The sequence below is a fragment of the Capsicum annuum genome, chromosome 7 (genome assembly GCF_002878395.1).
Source record: "Capsicum annuum cultivar UCD-10X-F1 chromosome 7, UCD10Xv1.1, whole genome shotgun sequence".
Classification (NCBI taxonomy): Eukaryota; Viridiplantae; Streptophyta; class Magnoliopsida; order Solanales; family Solanaceae; genus Capsicum; species Capsicum annuum.
Window position 1 is genome coordinate 61,952,542 of NC_061117.1, and position 17,165 is coordinate 61,969,706.

A 17,165-nucleotide genomic window follows, 5' to 3' on the forward strand; every position below is an offset into this window, starting at 1 on the left:
AAAAGTTGATGAACTTCTTGCGACAGCATTTTAGAGTCGCAAAACAGTTATATTGATTGGGTGAAATTCCACACATTCTAAATGTTTGAGTGTTTGAGTGTTGCTCTGAGGTAGATAAAAAAACTATTTTGCGATGAAGGAATATTATCCCAAGAATACTCAACTGGTCTGTGGAGTGTACCGGTCTTAAGTATGAAACTTTTATGTCTGGCATGTTCAGTAAGGTAATTGTGTAACATGTTACTTATTTTCATTTTCAAGCCAATTTATTGAAGTCCTAATATTTCATTTTGAAATTAATTTTTTCAGTATTCTTACAAGAATTTACAACCTACAAGCGAAGAAGTTTGTACTTTAGATTTGTCTTTCTCCAAAGATTTTGAGATATTAGATCCAACATCTGCTGCTTCCATATCTGTTGCTCCAACATTGAAAAGATTAGTCGATGAAGATCAACCACACGTTGTCACTGCCGTTGAAGACTTTGATGATTTCAGCATTAGACCTATGCGGGAATTTCTAAGAAAGATTTGTTTAGCTTCACCTTTATCACCTAAACAAACATAGAAGAGAAGAAAGACAGTCATGATTCAGAAAGTTAGTCCAGGGGTGACGGATGGAGAGAAATCTACACCTGCTCCTTCAGTACGTCATGTGTCTGGTATGTTTTCTAAAAACCAAGAAAAATCAATAGATAAAGGAGAAATTAGTGTGTCTGAATTTGATCATCGTCATCAAGGAGAAATTGATGTGTCTCCTGAGTGTGAACAACTCAAGTTTGTTCCTTCATATTCCACAACGCCTCAAGGGACTTCTAAGTCTACTTTAGATATGGAGCAGATAAAGACTTACGTTAACACATATGTAAGTAAACTTTCTTATTCACAGTTTTTATTTTTGAAAAGCATGACTTGTTTCTAATATTTTATTTATTTCTGTACGTTATAAGGTTGATAAGCATATTGTTGAGATGAAAACACTAATCTCTAATATATTTACTAAAGTAATTAAAACTTTGAAGAAAGAAGAAAATAAAGCATCACCAGTATAAATTATTATTTCGTTCAATTTTCTATTACTTTGATTAAATGCCCAAACATTCGTATTATTCATGCTATATAGAAGGAAAAATTATTGATCAACAACAAGGTCCATTAGAAGGATCGAAAAAAATATGACAGTCCATATAAGGAGGATTTGTTGGTACTTTTTGTCAATTATGTTCGTATGTTACTATAAATCTGTATAACTCCCATATCTAAATTTATTTTTGTTTGGTTTTTATACAGCATGAAGATGAGGACAAGGGACCAGTCATTGAAATCAGAAATGATGAACCACTGCTACTTCAACTTTTGGAAATAAAGATCCAAGAATGTGTATACACACATACTGAATGTCCAACAACAACTGACGTTCAAAGAGAATAGAAGGTATATTGAATTAATATTACGAATGCAAATATTAGTTATATAATAATATTTTCGAATCACCTTTGATATATATAAATGTTATGTGTTTTCGAATGTATTTTGATGTGTATGATTGACATTATACATATATATGATATGTATAAATATAATTATACATTCACACACATGCCTAATAGATATCAAATTGTTATCACTGATATAAAACTGTTTTTCCTTCACCATTATGTTACTTTGATTAAATGTCCACACATGCACATTGTTATTTTATATAGGATGATAATATGATCGATAATGAAGAAGGTCGTGAAGAATAATCGGAAAAAACACACAGTAATGATATGGAAGATTTATTGGTATATTTTTGTCACTCCTATTGGTTTGTTACTCCAAATCTATATATATAAATGTACCAAATGTTATTTTTACAAAAAAAGGTCATAACGTTCTCCACTGAATAGAAATGTGTTATAACACTTTCATTGGGGATGTTACAGTATCACTATACACTTATTTGAATGTATAATAATATGTTATACATTACTAATAATTTTAGTTTCTTCAACAGAATGAATGTTTTTTATGAATATCCTCATACATAACTATGTTATTTACAATTGGTTATATAATAACATTTCTGAATCGCCTTAGAAATATAAAAATGTTATGTGTTAACAATTGTGTTTTGATGTCTGATATTGGTCTTATACATATATAGAATATGTTAATACATTCTATTGCAAGCCTTACAGATAAAAATTTTAAAATCACTGTTATAATTTTTTTTCCGTTCAACTTTGTCTTACTTTGATTAAATGCTCAGACATGCTGGCTATTTAATACAGGATGAGCATATGGCCGATAAAAAAGAACATCATGATGAAGATTTGAAAAAACAGCACAGTCCTGTGATTAAAAATTTATTGGTATTTTTTTATCACTTATTCTGATTTATTACTCCAAAACTATCTACATAAACGTACCAGCTATTTTTGTTTAAAAAGGATCATAATGTTCTTAGCTGAATATCAAAATTTTTGAATCTTTATTCTACCATGATTTCTGTGTTTATCGTTAACTCGTATTCTGCACTAATAATATTGATTTTTATGAATATTGGGTGATGATGACTTTGTTAAAGGATACGAACTCATTGTACTCAAGTATGGTGGATTATGTATAGTGTTCAATGTAATACTATGTTAATTGAGGTTGTTACAGTTTCATTATACATTCAGTTGGATGTATAATATTATGTTATACATTACTAATAATATTATACATTCATATGCAAGCCTTGCAAATAACAATTTAAAATCACCGATATACATTTTTTTCATTTAACTATGTATTGCTTTGATAAAGTGTTCAAACATGCTGTTTGTTATTTAATATAGGATGAGCATATGGCCGATAAAGAAGAAGGTCGTGGTGAAGAATTGAAATACAACACAGTCATGATAGGGAAGATTTGTTGGTATTTTTTGACACTCTTGTTGGTTTTTTACTCCAAATCTATCTATATATATGTAACAAATGTTTGGGCATAATTAGAATTATACATTCATAAGTTTGTTTTACACATAACACATCCATATGCTTGCCTGTAGGATGATATCGGTGACACAATAACGGAGTTTGTTCAAGACGCTATAGATGCACTATTATTTGGTTTGTCAACACCTTCAACTACAAAGACTTTGGATGTTGGTGCACCAAATATAGTGACTGAAAGCCAGTGGATGATTCGCGACAGTCAATTTTCACCTGATTTTCTAGATGCTCAAGTTAGGGAGCGTGAAGCCCCAAAAGTACCTGTAAAAGGGGATCAGAAGAAGTCGAGGATTTTCAGGTCACCATACATCACAAATTTTGGTTCTAACTCTAAGGATAAGGGCAATTCCGATATCGAAAAGAAGCAAATGTATGCTTTTGATGGTTGTACTATTTACCAAGAATTTCCTAACTAATTGATCCTCGATTACTCTTAGTGGCTTGAAGTAGGGTTACACAAATATCATGCTGGCAAGTAAGTAATTTTGAAATTTTTTTTAATTTTTGAGAATACTACGGCAACATAATTTGTTGTGAAATTTAACCCTTGTTAATTTTGCAGGAAATAAACGAACAATCACTATCTTAAAAATGCTCCAGGATTAGGTTATCCTCAGTTGGACTTTATCGTTGCACAGACATAGTCAAAGAATTGATTTTACTTGATCTGAAAATGCAAAACATGCTGAAATGATGAGGTAAATTAAACAAAATTAGTTCCATATCATAAAGGTGGTTATTGTTGGAAACTTTACTATAATGCCATGTAATACATGTAACTATTTCAAGCTTGTATTACTTTTAAAATATGCTATAAAAACTGACATCATACATTTGAAAATGATGTATAATTATGAAGTGTTATCTGAAGTACTACTTAAATTAGAAGCATGCATAACTGTTAGTATTATATAGCATATTGTATCAAGTAGAACTAATACAATCAGTGTCTATTTCATACATTACTATCTATGTATAATAAATTTTCATACAATGTAGCATCTTTTATTATTATATATCCAACATGAATGAAAATCTTATGTATAATACCATGTACCACTTTTTATTATTAGAAATGAAATATTAACACGATATTATGCATGTTTTAATTGGTAGAAAAATGTATTTATTATTACAACATGCACTACAATATTACATCATACATAAAAAATTTTGTATAATTACATATCATACATGCAGTGTCAATAACTCATACATTAATGTGATTGTGCAATACATAATAATAACTAAAGAATATATTGTTTACTTTCACTGTTTTATATTTTTTTACTATTTTTAATATGTAGTACTTAGATGTGATATTCTACCACTTGAGAAAGAAATTGAAGCTACAGCAGTGTGATACTTATAGATATACAACAACCAGTTGCTTCTTCAAAACATATATCGATAAGACCTATAGTCGATATTATTCAGCGGTTCAAACAGATCAGATATCCATGCAATAAGACTATGTAGAATCTTATATTGTGTCTAAGAATGAAGACGCTATTATAAATACAATTAATGGATTCTGTATTCCTGCGAGATTACCACGGCATATGGTTGATGAGGTATAGGTTCTATTAACTTTGGCAAAGAATTTCACTGGGTATTGCTATAATTGTGTTGAAGGAGAGAGTGATACGTGTGTATGACTCATTGTCAAGTAAAAGAGAAAATGAACCACCAAACGAAATACAAAAGTTAGCAGTGATGCTCCTTACTTATTTGTCAGATAGTGATTTTTTAAAAAAGACAGAGTGAACTGACTGGTCAACACTAAAAGCATACAAAGGGAAGCTTGGTCAGCAAACTGGTCATATCAGTCACAACCCATTTGATGCTGAATTCGTTTAAAACATTCCACAGCAAGATTCTGATAGTTTGTAAGTGACTTTTTTTAACATGTATAATCATGGTATAATTAGAACTTAGTATTCCTTTATTTTATTATCAAATCAAGGACTGCGGGGTTTTTGTGGCTGCATACGTAGAAATATTAAGTGAAGGGCAGCAAGTGCATTCATGTGATTTCAATGCTGGAAGTCAATGTGCATGGTATGCTTCGTTACTATGGCATTACGGAGTGACAAAAGCAGAGAAAGATTACACAAGTGATAATGATGATCCTCCTCGACCAAGAAATAATTATCTCCAATCAACTGATGAAAGTACAATTGTTACTTTAGAGTAGCACCTTTTTATAACATTCTAATTGTTTTTAAGTAGTTGATGTTAAACAATTACATAAATTATTGTTTTTGGATGTTGGATTTTAATTTACATTTTATGGATATCATTTTTGCTCTTACACATATTCATCTTTTGAACGGTTTTGCATTTATAATTTCATACATACAACCTAACGTATAATTCATGCTCATACACATAACACACAATGAAAAGGCTACTTAAATTTTACACAATTTTTGTTAAATAAATTTGTCATTTCTTATGTTGTTTAATAAAAAACTGGTACAACCAGTCAGTTAACAGTCACTGGTTTACTTTAACATCATATATATAATTAAAGTATAATAGTATATCATACATCAATTATATAAGAAATGTTATTGGGTAACTGTGTAAAACACAGTATGTTACAACAATTATTTACTGTAATAATTCCCAAATTACTTAGTATATACACACATATAACTACGTTTTAATTATAAGTGATAAAGTAACAAAATATGATATTTGAAAACTGTATTAAATGGTTATGAAAATGTGATACATTGATTAATAACTAAACATCATAGAATAATTAACAATATAAGTGTATCAACAAAACACAATTAAACTGATTATTCAATTAAAACCAAACTAAGCATAAGCATTGACAACAGCAAATTATCTTCTTCACGGTTCCTTTGAAAAGTAGTCGCACGTCCTACGATTGTGTCCTGCACTCCCACATTTATCATAATGGTTTGAACTTACAGTAAGTGATTCACTAGGTTTCAAATGCATTCCTTTCTTTGGCTTACCCGGAGGTCTTTTGTATTTGGGTGGCAGAACTTCTTCATCATCAAAAAATTGTGGAACATTTCAATCCTTCATGTCTGGCATAGAAACTATCGGGAGTTCATACGTCTTGACAATGGTGTTTGGCCTGTACAATTTTGAGCAGTAACGACCATACTCTTTTACATCAACATTTTTACTTTTTAAAATAGTAATTGCGTGTGCACATGGTATTTCATCGATTTGATACTGATTACAGTTGAACGTGCCACGATCAATATCAATAATGTACCTCTTTCCTGATTCATATACATAGTACAGATAACTACCAGCTGCCTTAACCTGTTAGAAATGAATTATTTAATACAGATAATAACATAAAAATTTATATCAAATAAAAAGGACATTTAATTACATATTATTCTAATACATACCGTCATCCGCAAAGCTTTAGCCCCATTATCAGTCAGAATTTCTTGAAATCTTCTCCCGAGTGTTGTGTTTGTATAAGATGCAATTTTATTGTTTTTACAATTGCATGCGGCAAATAAAATTCTAACTTTTTCAAGGAAACCTAAAATAGAAAGTTCTCTACCCTCTACCAAGTAACCGTTAATACATTCGGTTATATTAGAGGTCATCATTCTACCTTTTTTAACAGGGGAATGACATCGAGATCATTTTTTATAATCAGCTTCTTCCAGATATTCCTTAACTCTAGGATCAACCTTACCAACCTTTGACATAATGTAATTAAAATCTTCTATTCTACAAGCTTTAGCCATGGAATAATAAAGGTCAATAAGTCTATTTTTGTTTTTTCTAAAATATTTACAAACATTTTTTCATAAATGCCAAATACAAGCTAGATGGGGGACATTAGGATAAACAATGCTCACATCTTTTATGATACTCTTGTTTCGATCCGATACGATACACATATTGTCCCGTTCCCCAAATGCTTCCTAAATTGATGAAAAAATCAAGTTCAGGAATTATTGCTCTCCGAATCTACAACACTGTAAGCTAATGAAAAAATACATCCTAAATAAAAATAAAAAACAAACCAAATTAATATGTGTAGGTCAATAATATATGTACTACCTTGAACAGGTCTCTAATACATGCTGTCACACGTTCATGACTTAGTTGAAAAAAATGAAAACATTTAACAGCATACATATTTATAAAGTATAACACTACATCGTACATTATAAACATACTATTAAGGAATTATACATTTAATGATTAGTAAATGAATCAACCATTAAATGTATTATTGGTAAGAAAATATGAGTATTTATAATATTATACATACACCCTAACGTATAATCCATACTCATACACATAACACACAATGGAAAGGTTACTTAAATTTTCACAAAAAAATTTTCACGAATGTGCCATTTCTTATGTTGTTTAATCAAAAACTGGTACATTCTAAATAAAAAAAAATCAAAATAATATGTGTAGGCCAATAATATATGTACTAATTTTGCAAGTCCATATTTTATTATACATACAAGAGTAATGTATAATCAGTTCTAATAAATACAAAATGTACAATGAATACAGAAAAAAGTTTAAAAGTATTGTATAATACCTGCACCATCAAGAGTGCTTGTCGATATAAATATTCCTTTGTATGGACCGCTTAAATGAGCACCATCTACAACTATAGCAGGTCAGCAAAATTCAAAATTTCTTATCATAGGATGTAAGGCAATAAACAAGTATTTAAACTCGTTATCTAATGCCTATTGCATCCGAATGTATGATCCGAGATAAACCTGGTTCAATATATAAATATAACGGCGCATTTTTTTATATCCATTAGTTGGTCCACCTCTAAGCATCGCAATTGCTTTCTCTTTTTGCCCGCCAAGCCATCATGTAGTTAGTATCAACACCATAAATAACCTTCATCTCGTCAATTATATCTGTGGGTGTGTGTATTCTCTTGTAATTAATTTATTTTGGTGCTGTAAATTCACTGACAAAAACTGTTGTCGCAACCAAATTATTCAGTGCTCTCTCACTTAGACTGCTATATGTTCCGAATCAAATCTCTTTATCACAAAGATTTCAGAATGATTCATAGAGGACGCCTTGAGGACCCACTTGCAGTCTTTGTTACGACAGTGAAGTACATAGCTACATAAAATTTAAACATGTTGTCAATGTATTAACATACTCGCAAAATTAATAATTCTATTAAAAATAATAAAATTTCCCAGTTACAGTTTCATTATACATTCGTTTGAATGTATAATGAGATATTATACATTGTTAATGCAACAACTATTAAAAAACACAACTTTCGTCAACACAGCAACTCCTTCAAAACACTATTATAAAACAAAACATCCATTAAAGCATCAACAAATAAAGATAATTGTTTTGTTCATACCTTTATTTGTTAGATCGTTTAGAAAAGACGTTGAAGCCATTCGATATTGCATATTTGGCCATTATCGATACCAGAGTTTGCTTATCCTTATAAAGCTGGTTAACCTTTATTTTAGTGTTCTTGCAATCAGTAATGAAATTTTTAACTTCAAATTCTAGAACGTATAATGAATACTGATTCTGCGTTTCAACAATCGTTAAAGCAACATAATCAGATTCACTACCTTCAATAAACAGTACTGCCCCAGTTTCACTATCAAACTCGATATCCTTATTCGATTTGTCAAAAGTTGATATACACAGCGAAAAATTAACAAGCTCCATAAATTATTTCTTCAACTCAATGTAAACCTTCACTCCATTATCATTCCTTATGATAATTGGAGAAGAATTACCATCAAAGATGTATTTAAATTCAATTCTTTTCGAACATCGTCAATATTCAATTCCATCGTGATCGTCGCAATCAATTTTAGAAAGTTAATACTTTCAGAAACAATAATGACATCACTTTTGTATGATTTATAGTTGATTTTCGATTCCCAGACACCGAAATGGCGCAACAATATAGGGATGTTCATCTTTTTAATTTCCAGAAAACAAGAAAGAAGACAGCTTTTTTTTTTCTCAAAAACGTATATCAACAGTGATGAAAATTAACAGTACTGTTTAAGAGTTTTTTGAAATTTAAATTCCAGTTACTATATTAACTCATGCACTAATTAATTATGGGTATTTAATGGCGTAATTTAAGGATTTGAAAGATATTTTCTGATTGTTCTTTCTTTAATTGTAGGCAAAACAGTTTTATCATACATCCCCAGTGTATAACAAACCCACGAATGTATGAGTATATTTTGCAAAATAGAGAGAGAGAAAACCTGAAGGAATTATCTGTAAAACTTTTCTACTAAACGGGATTTCTGTGGTTTACACTTTATGAAAATTGCCCATATAGTTATGGTCCCTAGGCCCATAACCAACGGTAGCTCTGTGAATCCATACTGCTATGGTCCAAGACCGATAAACCAAGGGTATGAAGGTTCATATTTGAGTTAGCACCTTCAAATGAAGGATCTAAATTCCTTTTCTTCTTACCAAACAGTCATACCTATTCACATGACTCGGCAAGTCGCAACGTTGATGGCCATGAAGGCCTAGCCAATGTTACCACTCGTGCTGTAAGATAGCAGATGGCAGAAATAATGCTACGTGATTGGCAGAACCAAATTTAGCAAGAGTAAAAAACACACTGGAATTTGATGTCATGTGGGATCCGAGTCCAACACCTTGCACTTGCAACAAAAGACTATAACAGGTAATGTTGAGCTACTTTAATGAGCGTGAATGAGCACATGAAACTCACATCTTATCAAGCAGCTCAAGGTCACTTTTGAATTAAATTCTTGAAGGCAACAGTTTATATGAGATGAGATAATGTGGGGTGTAGTGAAGTTGAGAAAAACGTCGGCTTCATTTACCAAATGCAAAAGTACCTATTAAATTAGAAAACCATACTTCACATCACAGATGTAGGGTTCTTTCAGGAATTTTATCTGTTAGATTAGAAAACCACTCTTACAATGCAAAAGTGTCTATTAAATTAGAAACCATACTTCACATCAAAGATGTAGAGTTCTTTCAGGAATTTTATCTGTTAAATTAGAAAACCACTCTTACTTTACATCACAGATGTAGATTCTTTCAAGAACTATCTTGAGATGTAATATATAGATGTAATAGTACATTATCGGTGAATGCTCACATCATCATAAAAGCAGGGTTATAATTTTGCATTGCATGATTTTATTTGAAAAGGAAAACTAAAACTTTGGAGGAACCCTATCACAAGATTGCTACAAGACTTCCATGCTCACATCATCATAAAAGCAGGGTTATAATTTTGCATTGCATGATTTTACTTGAAAAGAAAAACTAAAACTTTGGAGGAACCCTATCACAAGATTGCTACAAGACTTCCATTTGCACATCTGATTACCACAACTTTTTGGTAATTCAAAAGGGGAAAACCATACACATTAGATTAAAGGGACAACTTTTCAGTTAAACAACTGTGACCAGGAATATGAGACTGGACTCCTAACTTGGTTTTGAGCATTATTCCAAGAAATAGAACCAAATGTACTCTTGGTCATCGTGCTAACACCCTTCTTGGACACAAATGTGACGGTGTAGCGCAGCCTCTCCCCTACCCTTTTGAATACAAGTTTTGATGGCTTCACGGTCACAGAAACAGTCAGGGGAGCATCTATGACTACCTCATAGATGGAGCCTGCAGCTCCCACATTGGTCACCGTTCGGGTGTAACGAACAACCCTTGATTTCGCAAAGAAAACTGAGAATGAAGGGTAGTTAATCTGCCCAGGATCTGCATATTTCTTAGCACAAGTGACATTCGGGCGCTTGACAATGGCTTGTATGTGACCCATCTCATAGTCCAAGGAGCATAAGAACTTGATGTAGTCCTCTGGGGTAATATCGTAGACAAGACCTGGGGAGAGTGCCTTGTGGGGATCAACATGACCTGATCCATGAGCCCATGGAGTGGAGAGTTGACCGCCTTCTGCATCACGAAGAGGGGAGTTAGTGGTGTCACGGTTATAGGCAGTTGTCATAAGTGCAGACTTGATGGCACTTGGACTCCAGTCAGGATGAGCTGCTTTCAACAATGCAGCCAGTCCACTGATATGAGGACAGGACATTGATGTACCTGCAAGAGTTCAATGTAAATAAGATCAATAATGTAAACAAATACTACAAAATTAAGATGAGTGAGTTGTGTGTCAGATTTTCAAGAGATACTTGAAAAAGTACATCAAATCATTTCTAGCTAATGAACTGTTTCAAATTGATGCGTCTTTCTTAACCTGTAGCAACAAGAGAAAGAGGTACGTAAACGATCCATCCACCACTTGGAACTGGTAAAAAATATATGTGCCACAAGAGAAAGAGGTACGCAAACAATCCATCAACCACTTTGAAACTTGTAAAACATATGTGTATATATTTACATTATTATATTAAAATATAAAATATTTTTAAAAAATAATTTAAATTTTTACACTTTATTAAAATTTTTTGCAATAAATAAAATTATTTAATTTTAAATAATTTACCGTCGGTTACACTAGTATAATTAATTAGTCTGAGCATAAAAAAGATTGTGAAAGAAACTATCCGTTGGTTATAGTAACTCTTACCAGACATGATGTTGAACTTGGTCCTCCTGATATCTTTCTCAAGCCCAGTGGGCCCAATAGCCTCAGACCAAGCTGCCAATATGTTCACTCCAGGCCCAATTACATCAGGCTTCAAAATCTGTGGTGTCACTGTATTGGGTCCTCTTGAGCTAAACGCTGCCACGACCGGCGATGGCTTCACGTTTACCACCGTCCCACCAAAGCTGAGCACGGCCATCGGATTCTTCTCATTCTTCACATACTGCCTTATGTAATCTCCAACTTTCCTTCCTACAGCCAACGCGGGCAACAAGTGACTATCGGCCACCAGCTCCTCACCACTCTCGACAGTGTTGGCCAATATCATCCCAACCCCACCAGATTCTTTCACCACTAGACCTTTTTCTACTCTTGCATTAGACCCTCTGTCGCATACCACTATTTTGCCACGCACATTTTTGGGGTCAAGTGAACCTGGCAAGCAAAGACTGCCACTACTATCTGTGTTGTAAACTAAGCTAACTAGCTTTTTACCCATGCCATTTCCACTGTATAAAGACACCCCAGTAATCTTTTTTCCATTACCCAAAACAGCAAAAGCAGGGAAGTCACGGTCTATGGTTCCAGCACCAACAGTCATGATCCATGGAGCGGTATTTGCAAGTGAAGCTTTGGCTGGACCGCTGTTTCCTGCAGAACAAGACACAACAATTCCTCTCTCCATAGCAGAGAAAGCACCAATGGCAATGGTATCACGATAATAAGGACCCGATCCACCACCCAACGATAAAGATAGCACGTCAACCCCATCCAAAATAGCACGATCCATACCAGCTAGAATATCAGACCCAAAACAGCCAGTAGGCCCACATACCTTATAGGTAGCTACACGCGCGCGAGGAGCCATACCTCGAGCGATACCACTGGCGTACCCAAGGAGGCTGGCGTTAGCCACAGGGGCACCTGCGGCGGTACTAGCTGTATGGGTGCCATGACCATCCTGGTCCCGAGGCGATTCAGGCTGTCTGGGTTGGTTCGTAAATGAACCAGAAGCCGACATACGGTATCCTTTAGCGAAAAGCCGAGCACCTATCAATTTTTTGTTGCAATGTACCTTGGGATAGAAATCAGGTCCAGATTCACATTCCCCTCGCCATCTAGAAGGCACATCGGGCATACCAACATCACTAAAACTCTTAGATTCAGGCCAAACACCTGTATCAAGAACTCCAACAACAACATCCTGGGCAGCGTTGTTGAGCTCTTGTGGAGTGTGACCAGCCCAAAGCCCCATCTCATTATCTAACCCAAGAAACTCAGGGGTCCGAGTGGTATGAAGTAGATACAGACTATCCTCATACACCCCAACGACATCATCAGACTGACGAAGCAATTCAGCCTCATGAGGGTCAAGAGAGGCAGAAAATCCAGGATAAGCAGTATCATAAGTGTAAAGAAGGGATGATTCATCAGATGTAGAAGACGACAAAGATTTGAGCTGAGCATCATACCAATCATGATGGGTAGAATAGGAAGAAGGTCTCTGATGATGTTTCATATGAACAATGTAAGTTTTCTTGGTCAAACATGGCTGAAGGGCGACAACAACAAAGAGAAAAGTAATAAGAGAGAAACAAAGTACAGAACCCATGGGGTAAAACAAAAGAGAGCGAGAAAAATGTGAGTAGGAGACAGTCGCTGTGTGGTGCGACTGACAAAAGAAGATAGAAGGAGGTATGGAGGACTACTGTCGGGTTTATATTACAACTGATTTTATTGTTAAGGCTTGGAATATAGTCTTCTTACGTTAATGCCACTGTCGGGTGTTGGTTTGATTTCCATCTCCGGAGTTAGTGGGGGATACCCGTTTTCACCCACTACTTGCGCCTTCAAAATTGTTTTATCACCAAACCAACCCAATCATCCCTTTTTACAAGGGGTGGTATAAAAATAATAGAAAATATAATATATTAGTAATACTTGTATTAATAATATTTATATTAACTATATTTACATTAGTTATATTTGTATTTTTTTTATGTAATATTTAATTTGATGTATTAAAAATAACATGAATTACATAATTTCTAAAGAAATTTTTTTGTTACATGGTACCCACCATACATATTAGAAAGAATGTGAAAATATTTTTTGATGGATAATAGCAGCATGTTAATGCATGCATTAGATTCATTGCATTACTAATATCATGGATTTTAAGGTATTATAATACACACATAAATACACAATAGAGTGTATAACTAATGCAAGTATTAATTATATATAGGGCAAAAAAATATATCAAACAAGGTATTAGTAATACTCATTAAACTAATACATACATTAATTTTTCAGTACACTCTGCCGAACGACCTCTAATAGTGGCACAAATTTTTATTCATTTAAAAATGATTGCGTTTGATTTTTAATATGATAATTTTTTTTAATATGATTGTGTTTGATTAAGTAACAATTCTTATATAAAAAAAATATATGTAGTTTAAATTTTAAATTTATGATGTTGTCCGTTTAAATTATTTATCTTATTGTCCATTTTTAAAAGTGCCTTTTTTCTTCTCTTTTAGCAATTTTTAAATTTTGACTTTATATAGTATATTTAAAGATTATAAATTAAATTTTTTTTATCTATTTTAAATTTAAGATTATAAAATTCAAAAATAATGCATTTACTTTGTTAAACTTGTGTAAGCTCAAATTAAAATAAATTTGAAACGGAGGAGTTAATATTTGTAAATTAAAATTTTTTTTTTATGTATTTTAAATTTAAGAATACAAAATTCAAAAGTAATGTATTTACTTTGTTAAACTTGTGTAAGCTCAAATTAAAATAAATTTGAAATGGAGGAGTTAATATTTATGTGACTATAAATTACGTTATTAATAGTGAATAATAGAAATTATTTGTATTTTTTCTGTAATTTCACTTTTAATAACAGAATTTTATTTCGGCATTGTGGACGAGTAATTTTGAAGATTTAAATCTGTACAAAATTTGAATTATATTAAATTCAAAATATATTAGTCCCAAATAAATATTGCGGATTAATATAATTGGATTAATTATTTAAGTCCAAACATATATGGATTTAATTAAAGTTCATTTTTTTTATTGGGCTAGCCCATTGATTTGAGCTACAAATGATGAACCCACTTTGCTAAGCCCAAGATATTGTCATATTCTACAGGCCCAAATAAACGCCACGTGTCAAATGACGTGGCATGCCAAGTCAAGTGAAGGAGCCTATAAGACCATGTCACATGTCAAAATAATGCAGTAGGCCTAATAAAATCAAAACCCATAAAAGGCGTCATGTCACTTGAATTTGATTGGTCAAAGAAAGCCCATCTTCATCATGACTCTTCCTTTTCCACAACTATAAATAAGGGTCTCATAATTCAGAAAGAGGGACCCCAGAACTCTAACAAGTAGCAAGAGAAAGCTCGTGGATCAAACACCACAATTTCTCTAAAAAGCTCAAGCATTCAAATCAAGTTCATCAAGATTCAAGATCAAGACCGCAATATTCAAGAACAAGCTCAAAAACCCTTGAATTCAAGCAAAAGTCAAGATCAAGTCCCTCAAATCATTCAAATCAAGTTCAAATTCAAGATCAAACCATAAGCCCTTGAATTTATATTTGAAAAGGCGAATCAGAGGATTTATAGAGATTGTAACATTCACGTATTAAAATCAATAAATTGATTGTTGCAGTATATTTTCTTGTCTCAATTATTTATTTTTGACATCAAAAATTTTACTGTCCAACAAATTATGGCACGTCCAGTAGGGCAATCTCTACCTTTTATCTCAACCTTTTTAACTGCAAAGTTTAACAACACTGAAATGACTTCCAAGAAGGTCAACTCTCAATCAATTGCTTCCAAGGCTGCTGACTCAAAGTTCTCTGCTGAAGTATAAAGTATCCTTGGTGTTACTTTCGAAAGCTTAGGAGCTGTCACAAGAAGCAAGACAGGCTTGCTAGGACAACAAACACATTTAGTGGCGTCCGCACCAACTTCAATTTTTGGATCTTCAACCCCAAAAAGAAAGAAGTCCAATGCAAGTGCTTCGAAAGGAGGAAGCAATGTGGTGGAATCTCTTAAGAAGACTCTAATATTACTTAAGCATTCTGGTTCCAAATACTCTGGCGCAAAGAGCGATGGTTGTTCAAGCAACTCATCATCTCCGACTACACCGCATAAGTTGAGCACTTCAAAGATCAAATTATGCGATAATCGGTGCTACTCTCCAACATCTCAAGTGATTATGCAAGCAATGGTAACTGATGTCTTGTCTATGGAGGAGCATCTTGCGAATCTGGCAAAGGCAATTGATGGCCTGACCAAATATGTTCAGAATCAAGATGCTCGAATTGATAAAATAGTGGATAAGGTAGAAGGTATGATAGAAGGAGAGTCTAGCCATGCACCTAGAAAATCTCCAGAGGTTCATGAGATAAAAAAAATCCTGTGAAACAAACACCACCGATTAAATAGGTGCAAGTTTTTTCTGAGGAAATTATCTCGATTGGAAAATTGAGGGAATTCATTGAAGGAACCCTCAAAGACAAGTATGATGTTGTCTCTAAGTCTTCCCTTGCTTATGCCAAGCCTTACACGGCAAGGATTGATAGCCTCAAAATGTCTGTCGGCTACCAACCCCCTAAATTTCAACAATGTAAGGGCAAAGGAAACCCAAAATAACATGTCACACACTTTATTAAGACATGAAATGATGATGGAACTTATGGTGACTATCTTGTCAAACAGTTTGTTCATTCCCTAAAAGGAAACGCCTTTGATTGGTATACGGACCTTGAGCCTAATTCCATTGATAGCTGGGAGCAATTGGAGCATGAGTTCCTAAATCATTTTTATAGCACAAGGCATACAGTTAGCATGGTAGAGCTCATGAAACTCAGCAAAGAAAGGATGAACCAGTCATTGACTTCATCAATCGATGGATAAATGCTAGCCTAAACTGCAAAGATAGGCTCAGAAAAGCTACTGCAATAGAGACATACGTCCAAGGAATGCACTGGGAACTTCTCTACATCTTGCAAGGCATTAAGCCTAAATCCTTTGAAAAGCTAGCTACCCGTGCTCACGATATGAAGTTGACCATATTTTCTGTTGGAAAAGGATCAACGCCTATCCATGACCCTCAAAGGAGAAAGGATAAGTAGGAACCTAAAAGATGGGGTAAGTTTGTCCCTAAAAATAACAATAAGGAGTCCATAAATATTGATGTGTCTTCTGTGAAGGTCACCATAAAGGTGAGCAAGAAGAAAAACGTGAAGACGACTTCTAGAGCACGTCTAAATCAGAAAACTTTAAAGGAGATGCAAGAAAAGGAATATATCTTCCTTGATTTTGATATTGCTGAGATTTTTTATGAACTCCTTGGGCATAAGCTCATTGAAATCCCAGAGATGAAGCGTCCCAATGAAGCTGGGAAGACTAATGACCCTAACTATTGTAAATATCATAGGTTCATAAGTCACCCTCTGGAAAAGTGCTTTGTCTTTAAAGATAAAGTCATGCAACTGGAAAGAGAGAAAAAGATCTTCTTCAATGATGA

General features: G+C 33.5%; 1 protein-coding gene across 1 annotated transcript; it reads right to left on the reverse strand.

Annotated features, from left to right (window-relative positions):
• Positions 1 to 10,244: 10,244 nt before the first annotated feature.
• On the reverse strand, positions 10,245 to 13,455 carry LOC107878009 (subtilisin-like protease SBT1.8). Its single transcript, XM_016724853.2, has 2 exons — positions 11,585 to 13,455; positions 10,245 to 11,094 (listed from the first exon to the last, which is right to left on the reverse strand). The coding sequence occupies exons 1-2, from the start codon at positions 13,212 to 13,214 to the stop codon at positions 10,424 to 10,426; spliced, it is 2,301 nt and encodes a 766-aa protein (XP_016580339.1). The 5' UTR covers positions 13,215 to 13,455; the 3' UTR covers positions 10,245 to 10,423.
• Between the last annotated feature and the right edge of the window lie 3,710 nt (positions 13,456 to 17,165).

Bases quoted from the DNA above. Each gene is read 5' to 3' on its own strand.
- LOC107878009 (XM_016724853.2), bottom strand. From the start codon at position 13,214: ATGGGTTCTGTACTTTGTTTCTCTCTTATTACTTTTCTCTTTGTTGTT. The intron at 11,095-11,584 runs GTAAGAGTTACT...GAACTCTTGCAG, and splicing joins CAAGTTCAACATCATGTCTG to GTACATCAATGTCCTGTCCT.